We start from the raw sequence: 19,926 nt of genomic DNA, 5'->3' as shown, positions 1-19,926 counted from the left end.
TTGAAACAGCCAATAGCACTAGCATCAAGGCCATGATCAAACGAAACCAACTCCTCTGGGCTGGCCCCATGCTTAGGATGCCTGATTTCCAAACTGCCTAAAGTAAGTCATCTTCAGCCAGCTCCAGGAAGGCACTCAAATGAACAGAGGACAAAGGAAGCATTTCAAAGACACCCCAAAGGTTTCCCTCAAGAAGTGCAACATAGATGTTAATGCATAGGAGACACTTGTTCAGAAGAAATCAACTTGGAATAAACTCCTGTGTGAAGAGACATAATTCTTTGCAAACACCTGCTGGCAAGAGGAAGTACAGGAGAGGAACTGGAGAAATGAATGCTACTGATCTCAAGGACAAGGACCAATTCCACTTCCTGAACACACTTGCCAAATGTGTGATGGGAGATATGGCCAGGGGATTGGGTTTGTCAGCCACAGAAGGACTCACAGAACCCGTGACCGGTGATACAGAATTTCCTAGGTGGATAATCAGACTCATTAGTGAGTTATTGCCAATAATGATGAGTGAATATATGCCCATTCAGAGCAATCTTTCCTCAGGATAGTTCTGCCATCCCCTGTATCAGTTCCCACTGAACTCCCTTTGTAGTAAGTATAGACTGTCTTAGGTAAGGAGATCAAAACTGCACATGGTATTCCAGCTGTGGTCTTACCAAGGCCCTGTGTGACTTCAGTGAGACTTCAGAACTCCAACTGTCTTGCAATGAGGGCCAACATACAACTTGTCTTCCGAACCATTTGTTGCCACTGCCTGTTTACTTTAATTAACTGGTGTATGAGGATACTGGCAGCTAAGACAAAAGGAATCTTAAAATCTCCTGTAAGTTATAAACAAAAGGTGGTAAGGGGAAGGGTAGAACTGATTAGAGAATACATTCACAGAGGCAGAAGACATGGCTGAGGGATGAAAATTAGTACTTTGTTCTTTGGCAAAACTAAGTACAAAATGCTTCACCATTTTGGTAGTTGAGAAACTGAATGGACTAAAGGAAGGCACTAGAAAGGCTGACTGTACTTAAAATTGACAAGTCACCTGGACCAAATAGAAAGGGTCAGAGATACTGAGGGAAATAAGAGTGGAGGGTGTGGAGGTGCTACCTAAAAACATTCCAAACCCTTTGGAAACCGGGTTGATGCCAGAGAACTGGAGAATTGTGAATGTTACACCCTCGTTCAAAAGAAAAGATAAGCCCAACAACACCTTATTGGTGGGAATAAGATTAGTAACAACATTCTGACAGTCACTTGGGTAAATGTAGATTATTTAATGGGAGAGGTGTTCAAAATGATGAGAGGACTAGACAGAGTACATGCCACAGAATAGCCACAGCATAGAAAGAGGCTATTTGGCCTATCATGTTTGCAATGCCCATCTCCTGCATTTTCCCCACATCCCTGTATACCATTTCTTTCCAAATAATCACTTCTTAAATGCCTCAATTGAACCTGGCTCCACCACATTTCCAGGCAGTATATTCCATACCCTAACTACTCGCAGAGTGAAAAGGTTTTTTCTCACATTACCCTTGCTTTATTTGCACATCACTTTAAATCAAGGCCCCTCTCGTTCTTTTCTTCGGAGTGGGAACAGTTTCTCCCTATCTACTTTAACAAGCCTGCTCGTGATTTTGAAAACCTCTATCAAATTTTCTTAGGCTTTTTCTCTCCAAAGAGAACGTTCCCAACATTTCCAATCCATCCACACAACTGAATTTTCTCATTCTTGTAAATCACTTCTGTACGCTTCGATGTATTCACATCTTTCCTGTAATGTGGCACCCAGAACTGTACACAATACCCCAAATGAGATCCAACAAGTGTCTTATATAAATTCATCTCCTTGCTCTTGTATGCTCCTATTAATAAAGTCCAAGGACACTATGCTTTATTAATTGCACTCTCCACCTGTTTGCCACCTTCAATGCCACCCCTTTAAAATAGATGAAGAAATTGTGGAAGTTTGGAGGACCAGAGGACACTGATTCAAGCTGGTTTTCCAAAGAGGCACCAGTCACATGATGGTAAACCTTTTTACTGAGCAAGTGGTTACTGCAAATTCTTTGATCAAATCCTTATTGAGTTATTTGATGAGTAAACAGAGAGACTTAAAGTGGGGTCATGTGGTTGATATGGCCTAAATAGACTTTGAAAAGGCATTTCTCAATGTGCCCCGTAATAGATTTATCAGCAACTGTAGAATAAAAAAGACAGCACAGGTGTAAAGCTGACTGAGTGACAGGGAACAGAGAGAGGTTGTTTTTCAAGCTGGATGAATGGATGTATAAGGAGGATTCCCAGGGATCAGTACCAGCTTGATTGATCTATATTAATGCTCAGTGTACAAAACTCAATTTCAGAAGCCAATTTTTAAAAAAAAAGCTTGAAAGTTTTGTAAACTGTGAGGAGTAAAAGTGATAGACTTCACGAGGAGTTAAACAGGGCTGGTGGAATGGGCTGACATGTGGCTGATGAAATTTGAATGCAGGCAAGTGTGAATTGATTTGGAGATGCCAAAAGCTAGTGCTTCCACATAAACCTGTTGGACTATAACCTGGTGCTGTGTGATTTTTAACTAAGTGTGAATTGATACAGGTTGGGAAGAAGAACAAGGAGAAAGGGAGGAGGAACAGAGAGAGCTGAAGTTATATATGCACAAATCTTTGAGGGTGACAGGGCAGGTGGAGAAAAGCTGCATGGCAACTTTGTATGACAGAACATGAAAGCAGGGGCGTTATGATAAGCCTTCATAAAACACTAGCTCAACCTCAACTGGAGTGTTGGGGCATCACATTTAAGGTAGCAGAGGGAAGCCTTAGGGAAGCCTTACAGAGGTGATTGAGGAGGATGGTTCCAAGGATGAAGGCCTCCTTAGAAAAGGAAAGCTTGAGAGAAGATCAGACTGTATCTGTGAAGAGACAATCATTTCAAAGTCTCACATCCGAAACTTTAACTCTGTTTGTCACTTCATAGAAGATTAGATTACTTACAGTGTGGAAACAGGCCCTTCGGCTCAACAAGTCCACACCGACCCGCCGAAGCGCACCCATACCCCTACGTTTATCCCTTACCTAACACTACAGGCAATTTAGCATGGCCAATTCACCTGACCCGCACATCTTTGGACTGTGGGAGGAAACCGGAGCACCCGGAGGAAAGCCACGCAGACACGGGGAGAACGTGCAAACTCCACACAGTCAATCGCCTGAGGCGGGAATTGAACCGGGGTCTCTGGCGCTGTGAGGCAGCAGTGCTATCCACTGTGCCACCGTGCCGCCCACAAAGCCACCGGACCTGATGAGTATTCTTAACATCTCCTGTTTTTATTTCAAGTTTCTAGCAGCTGCTATGTTTTGTTATTGGATTCAGATTGAGAGTAAATTTGATAGTCACAACATCATAGGTTGTTAGGATCTAGCAACATAGAAAGAGAGAACAATTGGCATAGGATCAAGAACCAGAGGGTAGTGATACAAGGCAAGTGCTGACAAAGTAGATAGCACGTGAGGAAAAAATATTCTTTGTCCAGCGAGTGGTGAGAATCTCAAGGGGAGGCAAATTCAATCATGGGTTACAAAAGGAAATTGGATGATTTTGTGAAGGCAGAAGGTTGGCAAAGCCGTGAATTAATGGCAGTGATGTAGGCCTGGCAGCAGAGTCGGGTTCATCTCATGAAGAACAGAAAGAGGGGCAATGGGCTGAATTTTATGCTTCAATTTTATGCCTAGATTTTTAATCAGCCAGGATTATGGGATAAGGGCAGGAAAGTTCTGTTGAGGATTATCAGACTAGCCATGATCTCATTGAATAGTGGAGCAGACTTGATGGGACAAATGGCCTACGTTTTCCCCTATGTTTTATGGTCTTATTAATGCCCGTGTAACAAATCAAATGGGTCCTTTGTCTCACTTCTTGTGTTATACTAACTCTTTTGTTTTGCAGTGGAAGGGATGCTCAGTATATTACTATATACAGGACTCAGACTGAGTTACTCAGCAATCAGCCACTTATAGAGGCACACGGCATGGAAACAGACCCTTCAGTCCAACTCGTCCATGACAAGCAAGGTTCCCAAACTAAACTAATCCCACTTGTCTGCATTTGGCCCATATCACTCTAAACCTTTCTTCTTCATATATCTGTCCCAATATCTTTTAAATGTTGGCACAGTGGCTCAGTGGTTAGCACTGCTGCCTCCCAGCGCAATGGTCCTGGGTTCAATTCCCGCCTTGGGAGACTGTGCAAACCTCACAGAGACATTCTCCCAGTATCTGTGTGGGTTTCCTCCGGGTGCTCTGGTTTCGTCCCACAATCCTAAGATGTGCAGGTTAGACCAGTAAGCCATGCTAAATTGCCCATGGTGTTCAGGAATTTGTATGGTCAGGTGCATTAGTCAGGGGTAAATGTAGAGTAATAGGGGAGTGCGTTACTGGGTGGGCTATTCTTCAGAGGGTTAGTGTGGACTTGATGGGCCAAATGGCCTGTTTCTACACTGTAGGGATTCTATGAAACAAATGTTGGAACTGTACCTGCACCTACCACTACAGTTCATTCCAGGAACGAAACACTTTCTGTGTGAAAAAGTTGACCCTCAGGCCCTTTTTGAATCTTTTTCCTCTCACCTCAAAAATATGCTATTTAGTTTTGAACTCCCCCACCCTACGGAAAATACCTTGGCTATTCATTTTATCTATGCCCCTCATGATTTCATAAACCTCCATAAGGTCCCCCCTCAGCCTCCTAGGCTCCAGTGGCAAAATGTCCCAGCTTCTTATGCACGTCTCCATCCTCTCTCCAAAATTAGCAAAGAGAGAGATTTCTTGTCAGGGATTGTTTGGAATAGCCTGGTCATGGTGACATCAGAGATTTCAACAAGTATAAACATTCTTTGTTTGTATCTGAAGCACAGGACTTACATTTAAAATTGCAGAAATCTGTGAAAGGAACTATTCTGAATTTTTTTTTAAACTGTGAAAATTGTCTGAAGGTTTCCCCACTGGGGAGTAAGGAGGGCCTCTTTGTCCTCGCTACCAATTTATGATTTCACTACATTGCCTACACAGGGCCTTTGTCCAATTGTTATTCACTATTAGCAATCATTTACTCAGTTTCTGAATGCTAAAATAGGAAGCAAATTAATAACATTAAAATGATCATTAATCTTTGAGTTAAAACACAATGATTCAAGCAGGTATACAAATCTTTTTAACTGCAAAGCAGAGATTTCATTTTGACCAAGCCAGCTGTTGCTCATTGAAATACACTTACCTCAGCTACATCGAGATACTTTTGGGGTGGCATGGTGGCTCAGTGGTTAGCACTGACAACTTACAGTACTAGCGACCCAGTTTCAATTCCACCCTTGGTGACTGTTTGGAGTTTGCACATTGTCCTTGTGCCTACAATGATTTCCACCCACAGTTCAAAGATGTGCAAGTTAGGTGAATTGGCTATGCTAAATTGCCCGTTGTGTCCAGGTGGGTAACCAGGTGGGAAATGCAGAGTTACAGGGCTTGGGTCTAGGTGGGATACTGTTTGGAGGATTGATGTGGATTTGATGGGCTGGATCCACACTGCATTCTATGATGATGAATTTCCAAGGAGTAAGTGTTAAGTTGGAGAAAGGAATACAGGCAGAGCAAAGACACGTTCATCATTGTGCATGTGTTTACCCCTGTTCATGGGCAACCTGCCTGACACAGGCACACCGCATATATGTTTTGGAATGAGGATGATGGGTTATGTATTGATGACACTGGATTATGACCTAATGGCGATCTGTTTTGTGTTATAAAGCTTGTCCTGACCAGGATCCAGATCTCCATCTCTGGAATCCTGGCCACAATAAGGAACATCGAGTGAACATTGGCCATAATCGGAAACTGCTGCTGTCTTCTTCTGCTACAGTCCATTCCATTCGCATCTTTGATGGAGGTACATTTTAACCAGTTGCTTGAAGGCTCTATGAGAGTTTAATTTTTGTTCAAATGTACCCTACTACATTAATAAGTGTAGAAATGAAAACTTTACCCTTTGGGATGACATTTAATTAGAATAATGTAAATTAGATTACTGAGGACCTCTTTCTGTAGCTTCATTTTTCAAATTACAACAAAATTTAGCAAAATCCCAACAAGGGAATGGGGATAAACTTGCCGCAGGATTTCTGATGCAGCAACAACAGAATGATGCAGTTATTGAACATGGTCAGTGATAACATCAAATGTCATTTCCTCTCAACTGGACCACATGGCTTAATGCACCAAAACCCTGCCATCAACTCTCCCAGTAATTGGACACCAGGATCATCCTTACATATAAGGATTCTTTTCTCAACTGCACACCATCTTCTCTGACACCTCTCCCCGGCTGTTCTGTTCTCACAGTAAGTGCAAGCACATCTTAGACTAACTGTAACCAACTCCATCCTGTCAACTGCCTCTGCTACATCCTTAGCTTACTGAGCCAAACTTCCTCACATCTTTCTCCAGTATCTCTCCCATCTCCTCTTGGGCCCACTCCAATGTCTTGAAATTCATCTCTTGCTGCCGTGACCCTATTCCTCTAAACTGCTGACCACCCAAACCTCTCCCCTCCTGGCTCCATTGTTAGCTGATAGAGTTAAAAGTTTTGTTTTCTACAGATTTTCTCCCTCTCCCTTTCAATCTGCCATTATCAACCACTCGCCTCAAAGAAGACAGTTTTTGGCTGCAAAGCAATAACCCATCCCCAATCTCTCATTTCCTTCCAAAGAGCTTCCACATGCTGCCACCTCCTGAATCCAAGCCAGCTTTTCCCGGCACTCCCTCTTTCAGTCACTCAGTGGTGTTCACCCCAGCACAATACCAAAGCGAGTCTACTCAAAGCCACAGATTGTTGTTCTTCATCCTTCTCGATCTGTCTGCAGACTTTGACAGGGTGACCATGCCATCCTCCATGCCACTTCGACTACCTGAATAGAACCAGCACCAACTTAGGCAAGGGTTTTCTGTATGCGGATAGTATCCAACTCAAAGTTTGTGCGAAGATTTGTAGCTCGGGTGCTCGTAGTTGTGGTTCTGTTCGCCGAGCTGGAAGTTTTTGTTGCAAACGTTTCGTCCCCTGGCTAGGCGACATCATCAGTGCTGTGGAGCCTCCTGCGAAGCGCTTCTTTGATGTTTCTTCCGGTATTTATAGTGGTCTGTCCTTGCCGCTTCCCGTTGTCAGTTTCAGCTGTCCGCTGTAGTGGTTGGTATATTGGGTCCAGGTCGATGTGTTTGTTGATGGAGTTTGTGGATGAATGCCATGCCTCTAGGAATTCCCTGGCTGTTTTCTGTCTGGCTTGCCCTATGATAGTAGTGTTGTCCCAGTCGAATTCATGTTGCTTGTTGTCTGCGTGTGTGGCTACTAAGGATAGCTGGTCGTGTCGTTTCGTGGCTAGTTGATGTTCATGTATGCGGATTGTTGGCTGTCTTCCTGTTTGTCCTATATAGTGTTTTGTGCAGTCCTTGCATGGTATTTTGTATACTACATTAGGCATCTGTTCATCAACAGATGCCTAAGAGAAAGACCACGGAACGAGGACATGCCACAACCAAAAGGACTAGCCACACTACCATACATCAGGAGTGTTTCAGAACTGACAGCCAGACTACTGCGACCCTTAGGACTCATAACAGCACACAAACCAACAGCCACGCTCAGACAACAACTTACTAGAACAAAGGACCCGATACCCAACATGAGCAAAACTAATGTAGTATACAAAATACCATGCAAGGACTGCACAAAACACTATATAGGACAAACAGGAAGACAGCTAACAATCCGCATACATGAACATCAACTAGCCACGAAATGACACGACCAGCTATCCTTAGTAGCCACACACGCAGACAACAAGCAACATGAATTCGACTGAGACAACACTACTATCATAGGGCAAGCCAGACAGAAAACAGCCAGGGAATTCCTAGAGGCATGGCATTCATCCACAAACTCCATCAACAAACACATCGACCTGGACCCAATATACCAACCACTACAGCGGACAGCTGAAACTGACACCCGGAAGCGGCAAGGACAGACCACTATAAATACCGGAAGAAACATCAAAGAAGCGCTTCGCAGGAGGCTCCAAAGCACTGATGATGTCGCCTAGCCAGGGGACGAAACGCTTGCAACAAAAACTTCCGGCTCGGCGAACAGAACAGAACCACAACAACTTAGTATCCAACTCGCTGCCCCCACCTGATTACCTGGTTTGTAAAGTTACAGCCATGGGGAGCGGCCACTCAGGAGTGTGGAGCCCAAACCTGTTGTGTCCTCTCAGTATGACAGCTCGCAATGTACCGGTTGTTTCTTGTCAACCAGGCAACCAAGCCTGCTGCCAGAATGATGCAATCTAATGCCAGGGCCTCGAGGCCCAGAGCTGCTCAAGGAAAGGCCTGCAGGTCCCTCTGCAGCCACCCAACCATTTGGAAGTCACAGGATCCACAACCCTGCCCACTCCCAACCAAGCTGCAGCTATTGGGATAGCACTGCCCAGCAAGACTAGGCCCGAGAGAAACTCGTGGAAGCCAGGTAGCGCAAGGCTGATTGCTTGACCCTTTGTTTAAACCTTACTGGAATGTTTGTTTGTGTTGGCTTTAATGTTGGTATTGTGGCCAAACTGGTACCATCATAGTCTGGAATAGGGAAGATGTAGGATTAGTGCTAAACATGGAAGTGGGGCTCCATCCATGGAAGGAGGGGATCGTGGACTGGCCAGGTCAACATTTATTGACTTCTCCCCTCTCCCTCATGTTGACGTGAGAGAGAGTCGAGTACCAAAGCCATTAGCATTGCACCTGGAGGGCATCATTGAGTAGTCACCTGTACTGACTGAAGTACAGACAGCATATGAAAAGCCACAGGATGAAGCCATTGTGACTGCCATCAGGAGAGCTGGCATTGATCAGCGTGAATCTCTGTGTCTGCTCACATCAAGCAAATGGATTCCTCTTTTTGGTTGTGGAACATCCCTGGGGTTGACACCATGACACCCATGAAATGGGCTGCATACAGCTGTGCTCTGGCAGGGCCTCTCATTCCTGTAGAGCCTGGTGCTCACTCTGCCTGCTTCTGTCCAGCAGAAGGGAACAGGATGTGTTCTGTTCCCTTGGAACCCAGAGTGTTGGGGACACGCTGAGTTCAGCAGTGGACAGTAGATTGGGAGATAATGCAAATTCCTTTTGCTCTCGCCTTGAAAAGAACCGAACGCCTAAGAAGAGGTTGTCATGGGTGACAGCCCCTGACAATGCTGTCCATTCCTTGCTCTATGGTTGGAGCAAGTGGCAGGTTTTGATGAAGACAACCTTTATTGAAGCCAAGATAACAAATGCCTTGTTTATCCTTGCGTCTGCAGTTGGATAGCTGCCTCCTGAGGACTTGAAGGAGCTGTGTTCTCCTGCTGAGGCCCATCTTCCCCTCCTCATTCTCCTAGCTTTTTGAGCAGCTTGTTTATAGCACATGGGAGTTGCTCAGTACGACCACATCTAGATTTCTTCAAGTTGGAGATGAGTCCTGTAGCAGGTGCCATTCCACAGGTACATTAGCAACTCAAAACGATTCCAAAACCCAGCAAACACCAGAAGGGTACCTGAACGTACTGACAGGGGAGTGGGGAAGTGAGGGGGATGGGTGGACTGGGGGTTTGGGAGGAGGGGGAAGGGAGAGGATTGTGATTTGTGCTTAAATATCCCCAATGACAGCACTGCCACTGACTTAACTGGTCAGGCCCTACAGGAAATAGCTGCTAGGCTGGGTTTGCAGCAACTAGAGAGGGAACCAACAAGAAAGAAACATGAAATTGATGCTCACCCTCACCATCCTGCCTGCCACAGATGGATTCCTCCATAATGTTATTGGTAAGAGTGACCATTGCACAATTCTTGAGGAGAAAAAGTGCCACCTTTGGAGAGAGGAAGTCCTCATTGTATGGCACTACCCCTGTGAGGAGTAGCACCAGGCATGCCTGAAAATCAAGTGTCAACCTTGTGAAGCTGCCAAACAGGACTACTTGGCTGGCAAACACTGGATGCAGCCTGCAACTGATATGCTTTGAGACCCCACAACCAAGGATCAGTCTGTACAGATGTGACCTCTGTAGTCTTGTCACATCTCTGCACCCTTCAGGCTCTCTGCCTCTATTCCTGATGAAGGGCTTTTGCCCGAAACGTCGATTTTGCTGCTCCTCGGATGCTGCCTGAACTGCTGTGCTTTTCCAGCACCACTCTAATCCATAGTCTTGTCACATCCCCAGTTCATAATTGGGATGGACAATCAAATAACTCAGTAGCAGAAGAGGGAACAGAAATATCTCCAGCCTCAATAACAGCATAGACCCACACACCAGTTTCAGTAAAACCCAAGGCTGATTTTTATGCAAACGCCTTCAGCCGGAAGTGCTGAGTGGACAATTTCGTTTGATCACCTTCTGAAGTCTCCAGCATCACAGATGCTAAACTTCCCTGTACCATGCGGGCAGAGGTGAGGATGTTTGCATAATGTGCAGCACCATTGGTGATATTAATAGTGAAGCTGTCTATGTCCAAATGTAGCAGGGGTTGGGCAACATTCAAGCCTGAGACGATAACCAGCAAGTAGTACTCATGTCACACAAGTGCTGATCAATGATCATCTCAACCACTGCCCCTTGACAACAAATGGCTTTATCATGTCTGGATCCTCCACTATCAACATCCTAGGGTTGCCATTGACCAGAAACTGACTGGACTCCCCATAATAACTACAAGACCAGGTTAGAGGCCTGGAATTCTGCAGCGAGTAACTCACCTCCTGACTCCTCAAAGACTGGCAACAATCAGAAATTTGATGAAAAAATCATAATTTTAATGGATGACTCTGGTTCCCACAACATTCAGGAAGCTTGAGACATCTCAACAAGGTAGCCCTACGGTTGGCACCATATCCACAAACATCCACCACCGCCGCCATTCAGTAACAATGAGTACTTTACAATAATTCACCAAGGCCTCTTAGACAGCACCTTCCATCTTGAAGGACAAGGGCAGCAGATACATGGAAATATGTAACGCTGTTCCTTTACTGTCACTGGGTCAATACCCTGAAACACCCTTCTTGGGAAGACAGCATTGTGGGTCTACCTCCCAGCAAATGGACTGCAGTCATTGGGGAAGGTAGTTCACTACCACCTTCTTGAGGGCAATTGGAGATGAGCAATAAACACTGCCCAGCATGTGTTCCCAGAGTGTATAATGAAAACTGTTTAAATGCTGCGGATGTAATGAGAGGGGGCTGAGTATGATGAATGGTGTCATTCCTGCTGCTTTCAAATGTGTAGCTGTTAGAGGCTGAGAGATGACATGAGCCTGAATGTCGAACTTCATTACACGCTAGACGGTGTGAAAAGCTTGGGGTGTGTCTCAGTGCCGTCTGACACCCAGACATTGAACATCTGTCACTGCGGTACTGAATTTTGCAGCTTGTGTTTGGGGTTTAAAAAAAAACAGCATGGTTACTCTGAAAACCAAAATGGCTGAGAAGATGGCAGCCGGCACCTGTGCATATGGGGCTGGTGACATCTCTAGGCTGTGACGGGCTGTTGGATGTGTCTGAGCCTGTTCTGCTGAGTTCACTAGGGCCTCAGAAGCTGGAATCTAGGATGGGGAGGTGGGGTTGACAGAGCGGAGCTTTCCCTCCCTCATCGTGTCTGGGGAATAGGTCTTCCTGGGCAGCTATCTACTTGGTCTGTCTCAATGTCCTTCCCCTCACACATCCGCACTGTGCCCAGAATGCAGGCTCAATTGATAGGATTCTGTTTTCATAATAAACAGCGATTTGTTGTTCACCAAGGCAGGATTGAGCTTATCTTTCTTTGTTTTCTTGCTCTGAACAGTTGGCTGTTGTGCTTTGTTATGACTCTGCAGTGTGATTACCGTAAGCTAAAGAAGCAGAATCAGGCCATTCAACCCATTAAATCAACTCTGCCATTTGTTCCTGGCAGCTATCGTTCAGTCTTTCTGTTATTGATTCATGGAGGTCTACAGCACAGAAAAAATTCCTTTGGTCTATCAAGTGTGCATCTTAAAGAAAAGCCCCTAACCATTCTAATATTGTGCAAACCTGCTCTATAATTCAGAAAATTTTATCAGTCTATCTTAATTCCCTTAAAGTGAACAGCCCCAATAACTTAATTCAGCAATCCTATGTCAGTGGGAATCTTTGTCCTGCACCCTTCCAAAATCAAAATTTAGAAAATGATTTTAAGAAGTTGTGAGCAATTGGAGTCATTGGATAGTTCGGTCACACAGTGAACACAGGATTGATGGGCTGAATGGCCTCTTAACCAATTGTAACATTGCATGATTCACATGTGATTGGTTAGATACAGACTTGTTCATTTGATACATACATGTTCACTCTCTCCTCCTGTAGGAAAACTGGTCATTTCCAACAACAATGAGGAAACTATCGTTCTTCGCACAAGGAATATTCTTATTGAAGATGGTGGGGAACTGCACATCGGCAGTGAAGACTGCCCATTTCAGAAAGACCTCACCATCATTTTATATGGAAGGTCAGTCGAGTACGGATTGGTTTTTATAAATTAGCAGTGTGAACCGTCACCAATCAGGAGCACACGAGTCTGGGTGCAGAAATCAATGCACTCATGGAGGTGATGGTCTTGTGGTATTATCGCTGGACTGTTATTCCAGAGACCCAGATGGTCTTCAGTGGACCTGCATTTGAACCCTATCATGGCCGATATTGGAATTTGAATTCAAGGAGAAAGTGAGGACTACAGATGCTGGAGAGCCACCGGGAAAAATGTGGTACTGGGTAAAGTACAGCAGGTCAGGCAACATCCAAGGAGCAGGAGAGTCGATATTTTGGGCATATGCCTTTCATCAGGGATAAATGGATGAAGGACTTGCGCCAAAGCATCAACTCACCTGCTCTTCGGATGCTGTGCTTTTCCCAGTGTGACACTTTTCAATTCTGAATTCAATAAAAGCAAATCTGAATTAAGAGTCTAGTGATGATCACAAAGCTATTATCGATTATTGGGAAAATCCACCCAGTTCACTAATGTCATTTAGGACACCCTTACCAGGTCTGGCCTACATGTGACTCCAGAACCACAACAACGTTGTTAACACTTAGTTGCCCTCTGGGCAATTAGGGATGGGGAATAAATGCTGCCTAGATGGCAAAGCCATCATCCCATGAATGAATAATAGAAATAATTAACCATGTTGGTCATACTGGTTTCTACTTGACTCTTAAAAACAGAATTTCTCCTCTCAAGCCTCCATGGAAGTGTAAAATGGACAGTTTTAATTCAGCTATTCCTACACTTATCTCCCAATTTTAACTTGCATTGACTCCAATAAGAATTAAAATGACGAGCAATATGTGAAAAAGAGAATTGAGTAAACTTGACTTTTGGTGATTAGTAAATTTAAAATTGCTTACAATGTCTGGAGCACAGATTCATAAAATCTCCCATAAAGCTTATGAATACGGAAATGCCTGTTCTTTTCTTGATTTAAGTGCCATGCAGCTATTGGTTTCATCTCTGGGATGTCCTTTTTGTAGATCGGATGAAGAAACAGAAGGACTTCACAGCTACTTTGGGTTGAAGTACATTGGTGTCAGTCGAGGGGGGACACTTGAACTTCATGGTGCCCACAAATTGTCCTGGACATTTTTAAATAGCACCCTCCATCCTGGTGGGATGAGTGAGGGTGGCTACTACTTTGAAAGAAGCTGGGGTCATCGAGGAATCATAGTGCACGTCATTAACCGGATTGGAGAGGTCATCCATTCAGACAGGTATGTTCAAACTACTCTTGTTGAGCTTTCTAGCCTATCTGTAGTGTTCAGTTGTGTTCTGTTCAATTAGGTGGGCTCCCTGAAGAGGAGAATCTAATATAGGCAACAGTCCCAACCATTACTTCAGTAGAATTTATAGGCCATTTGGCACAATGAATCTGTGCTGGTGTTTCGCCTCAATGACTCTCTTTTCCTTTCTATCCACCTCAGCCTTTTAGTGAATATTTCTATTTTCCCATCTCTCATGTATTTGTCTAATTTACTTTGAAAACACTTAAACTACTTGCCTAAACCATCTCCTAAGGCAAATCATGAGTTTCGTATTAATAACTTCATTGAATTTTTTGAAGAACAAATGTAGGGGATTAATGAAGAGCAGAGCAGTGGATGTGATCTAAATGGACTTCAGTAAGGTGTTCAACAGGTACCTCATGGAGGTTAGCAAGGTTAGATCACATGAAATACCGGGAGAACTAGCCATTTAGTAGATATAGAATTGGCTGGAAGGGAGAAGACAGAGGGTGGTAGTGGAGGGTTGCTTTTCAGGCTGGATGCCTGTGACCATCGATGTGCCACAAGACTCAGTGCTGGGTCCACTGCTTTTCGTAACTTATATAAATGATTTGGATGTGAACAGAGGAGGTATGGTCAGTAAGTTTGCAGATGACACCAAAGTTGGAGGTATAGTGGACAGTGAAGAAAGTTACCTTAGAGTACAAAGAAATCTTGATCAGGTGGGTCAACGGGCTGAGGAGTGACAGAGGGAGTTTAATTTAGATAAATATGAAGTGCTGCATTTTGGAAAGGCAAATATTAGCAGGACTTATACACTTAATGGTGAGTTCCTGAGGACAGTTGCTGAACAAAGAGACCTTGGAGTGCAGGTTAATAGTTCCTTGAAATTAGAATCGTAAGTAGATAGGATAGTGAAGGCAGTGTTTGATGTGCTTTACTTTATTGGTCAGAGCATTGAGTATAGGAGTTGGGAGGTCTTGTTGCAGCTGTGTAGGACTTTGGTTTGGCCACTTTTGGAATACTGTGTGCAACTGTGGTCTCCATCCTATAGGAAGGATGTTGTTAAACTTGAAAGAGTTCAAAAAAGATTTTCAAGGATGTTGCCAAGATTGAAGGATTTGAGCTACAAGGAGACACTGGATAGGCTGGAGTGTTGGTCGCTGAGGGGTGACCTTATAGAGGTTTATAAAATCATGAGTGGCATGGATAGGCTAAATAGGCAAGGTCTTTTCCTGGGTGTAGGGGAGTCCAAAACTAGAGGGCATAGGTTTAGGGTGAGAGGAGAAAGATATAAAAGGGACGTGAGGGGCAGCTTTTTCACACAGAGGGTGGTGCGTGTATGGAACAAGCTGCCAGAGGAAATGGTGGAGGCTGGTACAATTACAAGATTTAAATGGCATCTGGATGGGTAAATGAATAGGAAGGGTTTAGAGGAATATGGACCAAATGCTGGCAAATGGGGCTAGATTAGGTTAGGATACCTGGTCAGCATGAATGAGTTGGACCGAAGGGTCTGTTTCTGTGCTGTACATTTCTATGACTCTATGTATGTCTGTTTACTATTGATGCTCACTGTACCTCAATGGTTAAGCCTGAGGTGTACACTCTAGGATAAGTAAACAAACTGTGGAAAGACTTGGAAGCCAAAGTTAAAATGTAAGCAGACATTTTAAAGACTTGTGAATAAAATCTGTTGCAGACATAGAAGCTAGTGTCATAGAATCCATCTAGTGTTGAAGCAGGTCATTAATCCCATCAAGTCCACACTTAACTTCTGAAAAGCATCCCATTCAGACCAACCCCCCTTCCCCCCCCCCCCCCCCACCCCCCACCGCTTCCACCCCACCCCACCCCACCTCCATAGTTATCTTTGCATTCCCCATTGGCTAATCCATCTAGCCAGCACATCCTTGCACACTATGGATAGTTAAGCATGGCCAAGCCATCTAACCTGAACATCTTTGGACTGTGGGAGGAAACTGGAGCACCCGGAGGAAACCCATGCAGACAAGGGGAGAATGTGCAAACGCCACACAGACAATTACTCACGGGATTGGGCACTGTGAGGCAGCAATGCTAACCACTGAGCCACTTGTCACTGTATCATGCCTGCATAGCTGTGACAATTTTAAACCATGCAACATTCTCTCCCTGATGTGATAGCTGCTGCTGCTGCTCCTGTAATATGTAGTCTTGATTTACATCTGTTTGGCATGTGTGTACTTGTAATACTGTTGGGTTCTTGTTGGGTTCAAGCTCCGTACATTCTGTTCTTAGCTGCTTTCCAAATGATTGATGACTTTAATGCAATGAGCACAAATTGAGGACTTTTGTTTTTTTAAATAAAATGCAGATTTGATACCTACAAAAGCAAAGATGAAAGTAAACGGCTTGCTGAGTACCTGGACAGAGTCAAGGTCGGCATGATCATTTCAGTAGCTGTGAATGATGAGGGATCAGCCAACCTGGATGACTTTGCCAAAAATGCGCTGTCAAAGCTGGGGAGCAAGTATTTCAGACACCTCGGGTTCAGGTAAAGCCTGGTAAAATGTGCACGTTTTTGGAAAAAGAAATCTTTAAATCATCGTAAAGTGCTGCTTGGTGTGATCTTTAATATATTTGTCGGAATAATTTATGGCTTGGAAATATATTGTTGTTCCTTCACCATCCCTGGGACAATATCCTGGAACCCCTACCCCAACAGCACTGTATATGTACTTAAACCCTAAGGTCTGGAGTAGGTCAGAATAGGCAATGAGTGCTGGCTTAGCCAGCCATGCCTGCACATATGAAAGAATAGGTTTTTAAAAGTCTTGTCTTGGCAATAAAGACACCTGGAAGCCATTCTCATCATCGAGACTCCCTTTAATAGAAGCCTAACTTTTCCCCACCATGGGATCTAACTGCCTTGGATTTTATTTGACATATTGTTGATTAGATTAGATTACTTTTAGTGTGGAAACAGGCCCTTCGGCCCAACAAGTCCACACTGACCCGCTGAAGCACAACCCACCCAGACCCATTCCCCTACATTTACCCCTTCACCTAACACTACGGGCAATTTAGCATGGCTAATTCACCTAACCTGCACATTTTTGGACTGTGAGAGGAAACCCACGCAGACACAGGGAGAATGTGCAAACTCCACACAGAGAGTTGCCTGAGGCAGGAATTAAACCCGGGTCTCTGGCGCTGTGAGGTTTGAAGCAGTAGCGACCATGTGTGTAGTGTTTGCAGACTGAGGGATGGACTTTGTGGCTTTGTTCTTCTGGCGGCAAAGACTTACAACAGAGGTGGGGGAGTGATCTGGGCGTTTCCTTTTCTTTGACTGTTTCTTTTTACCTTTTTACTTCTGCTTTCTGTTTTTAATCCTGCCTTTTGTATTCAAAGATGGCACCAGAGAATGGTGACTTGTCCACTTTTTTTCTGTATTCTTGCACTTGAATACATGTGACAATAAAAATCTAAATGCAAATAAATCTAAATTCCTTTGAATTAGAAGCCCTAATGTCAACCACCTGATGAAGGAGCAGTGCTCTGAAAGCTAGTGCTTTCAAATAAACCTGTTGGACTATAACCTGTTACTGTGTGATTTTTAACTTTGTCCACCCCAGTCCAACACCAGATCCTCCAATTTGTGTTGTTAGTACTTGCTTATGGTGTAATGTGGCGTGTAGTAACCTCCAGATCACCTACATTCAAGAACGTAGAGATACAATACAATTGGACAGCAAGACCTGTGTAATCACATCATCAGAGAATTAAAGTGGTCTGTTGATGGGAGGCAATGTGACACAGAGTCGTGTTTGGTAAGGTTTAATAATTTAATTAACGTAATCTGATAGTTCCTATTCAGTGAGCTATTCAGAGATTAAATCAACCAGACTGGAAACGGAGCTGTAAGGCAGACCTTGCCCTTGCCAAAGATCTTTTCACTAATTGGACAGCATTATATTTAGTTATCTAAGTTTATGGAGCCAGAAGATGTGTCAAACTGGAATCTAAATGCAAGCTAATATTCAGTGATAGTCTTCATATTTTCTTGTTACAAATTTGAGGGCTATTTGAGAGAATTAGTTTCCAATGATTGCAAATATTTATTTTGACCTCGTAGTCTTAAGCAGCATTTTGCCTTTGCCTACTTACGGTATGCCTTTAACAACAAACAATTTGGATTGAAGTTTCAGCTGTGGCTCTGCTGCTGCTAGTACTCTCACCACTGAGTCAGAAGGAGCTGTGAGCTATCTGTATTCTGCCAAGTTGAGCACATAAGCTGGGCTGGCACTCCAGTGTGGTACCAACAGAGTGCCACACTGTCTTCACTGAGGAAAATACAAACAACCTCCCAGGAGTACTGGAGATCCAAGGAACTATTGAGAATGAGGAACTGAAATAAATTCATGTTAGTAAAAATGTATCCCTGGAATATTAATGGGACTGAAAAATGATCATTCCGTTGAATTGGTCCCAGAATATTGAAAGAGACAACAATAGAGATAATGGATGTGTTGGTGATCATCTTCTAAACGCTCTGAATTTTGGAACATTTTCTTCAGATTGGAAGGCAGCAAATATCCCACCATTTAAGTAAAAAGGGAGAATAAAAATTAGAAACTACAGATCTGACGTCAGTGGGAGGACAATGCTGGAATCTGTTGTAACAGATATATTACAAACTGGGTACTTAGAAAACAGTGGTAGGATTGGCAGAATCAATATGGATTTATGAAAGGGAAATCACCCTTGACAAATTTTGAGGATGTAATGTGCAGAATAGATAAGGGGGAATCAGTGAATGAGGTACATTTATATTTTCAGAAGGCTAGGTTGTGCACAGTAAACAAATAAGAACACGTGATATACTGACATTGACTGAGAACTGATTAATGGACAGACAGCAGAGCATAAGAACTACTGAGGTACTGCAAAGATTGGTGCTTGGGTCCAACTGTTAATCAGTGATTTGAACATGGGGACCAAATGTAAATTTCCATATTTGCTGATGACATTAATCTATGTGGGAAGATGAGTTGTGAAGAGGATATAAAAAGGGTTTGAAGGAGATTGGATCAGAGTGATTGAGTGGGCAGATGGAATACAAATGCAGTTTGATCAGGTTAAAAGCAAATGCAGAATATTTCTTAAATAGTGAGAGATTGGGAAGTGTAGATTGTAATGGACTGGGATGTTCTTGTTCATAAGTCACTGAAAGCTAACATACAGGTGCAGCAAGCAGTTCTTCACAGAAAGGGGACTTGAGCACAGGAGTAAAGAAGACTTGCCTGTATTTTTATGTAAAGCCTTTGGGAGACTACACTTGAAGTATTATGAAGGATTTTGATCACCTTACTTAATGAAGGACATACTTACCAAAGAGGGAGAGCAGCAAAGGTTCTGCAGACTGATTCCTGGGAAAGCGAAATTGTCCTATGAGTAAAGTCAGCCTATCATCTCTACATAGGTAATCTCATTGAAGGATACTAAATTTTTATAGGGTCCCAAAGAGGAGATATAGGAAGGATGTTCCTCTGGCTTGGAGCTGGGATATAGAATCAGGGGACCCAACCTCAGGGTAAGTGGCAGACCTCTGTCATGGAAGTAAAAGATCCCATGGCATCAGTTGAAAATGAACAGGAAAGCTCCCCCTGGAAAATATTTGCACCTCAATCAACATGATAATAAAAGTACCAAGCATTTATTACATTTGTTTCTGGAAACTTTTTTTTCACAAATTGGCAGCCATGGTCCCTGTATTACAACAGTGACAACACTTAGAAAGTACTTCACTCTCTACAAAGTGCTATGGAAATGTAAATGTTCTTTCCTTTTCAATTCAAAGGCATCCTTGGAGCTTCATCACCGTTAAAGGATCGCCTGAGTCTTCTTCTGAAGATCATGTTATTTATCAAGGTAATTGAGGAGATATATTCTATGTTCTTCTTACAATCAACTTTGAAATGAGATTTTATAAACTGACAAATTCTGTTCAATTGTTGTCAAAAATCTAACACTGTATCAGTGAAATGTCAAGAAATCAAAACTATTATCGAACCTTTG

At 43.5% G+C, this 19,926-nt stretch overlaps 1 protein-coding gene across 2 annotated transcripts in view; it reads left to right on the top strand.

Annotated features, from left to right (window-relative positions):
- The window catches only part of LOC132834271 (cell migration-inducing and hyaluronan-binding protein-like), a 238,697-nt gene that overhangs the window by 111,763 nt on the left and 107,008 nt on the right, over positions 1–19,926 (top strand). For both annotated transcript variants that reach the window (XM_060852979.1, XM_060852978.1), the window contains exons 3-7: positions 5,812–5,949; positions 12,454–12,595; positions 13,618–13,854; positions 16,223–16,402; positions 19,709–19,779. In XM_060852979.1, the coding sequence (XP_060708962.1) occupies positions 5,812–5,949; positions 12,454–12,595; positions 13,618–13,854; positions 16,223–16,402; positions 19,709–19,779 (768 nt within the window). The remainder of the gene's footprint in view (positions 1–5,811; positions 5,950–12,453; positions 12,596–13,617; positions 13,855–16,222; positions 16,403–19,708; positions 19,780–19,926) is intronic.

Source organism: Hemiscyllium ocellatum, chromosome 39 (genome assembly GCF_020745735.1).
Source record: "Hemiscyllium ocellatum isolate sHemOce1 chromosome 39, sHemOce1.pat.X.cur, whole genome shotgun sequence".
Taxonomy (NCBI): Eukaryota; Metazoa; Chordata; class Chondrichthyes; order Orectolobiformes; family Hemiscylliidae; genus Hemiscyllium; species Hemiscyllium ocellatum.
The sequence above is the reverse complement of the archived record's forward strand: the minus strand, read 5'-3'. Positions and strand labels throughout refer to the sequence as shown.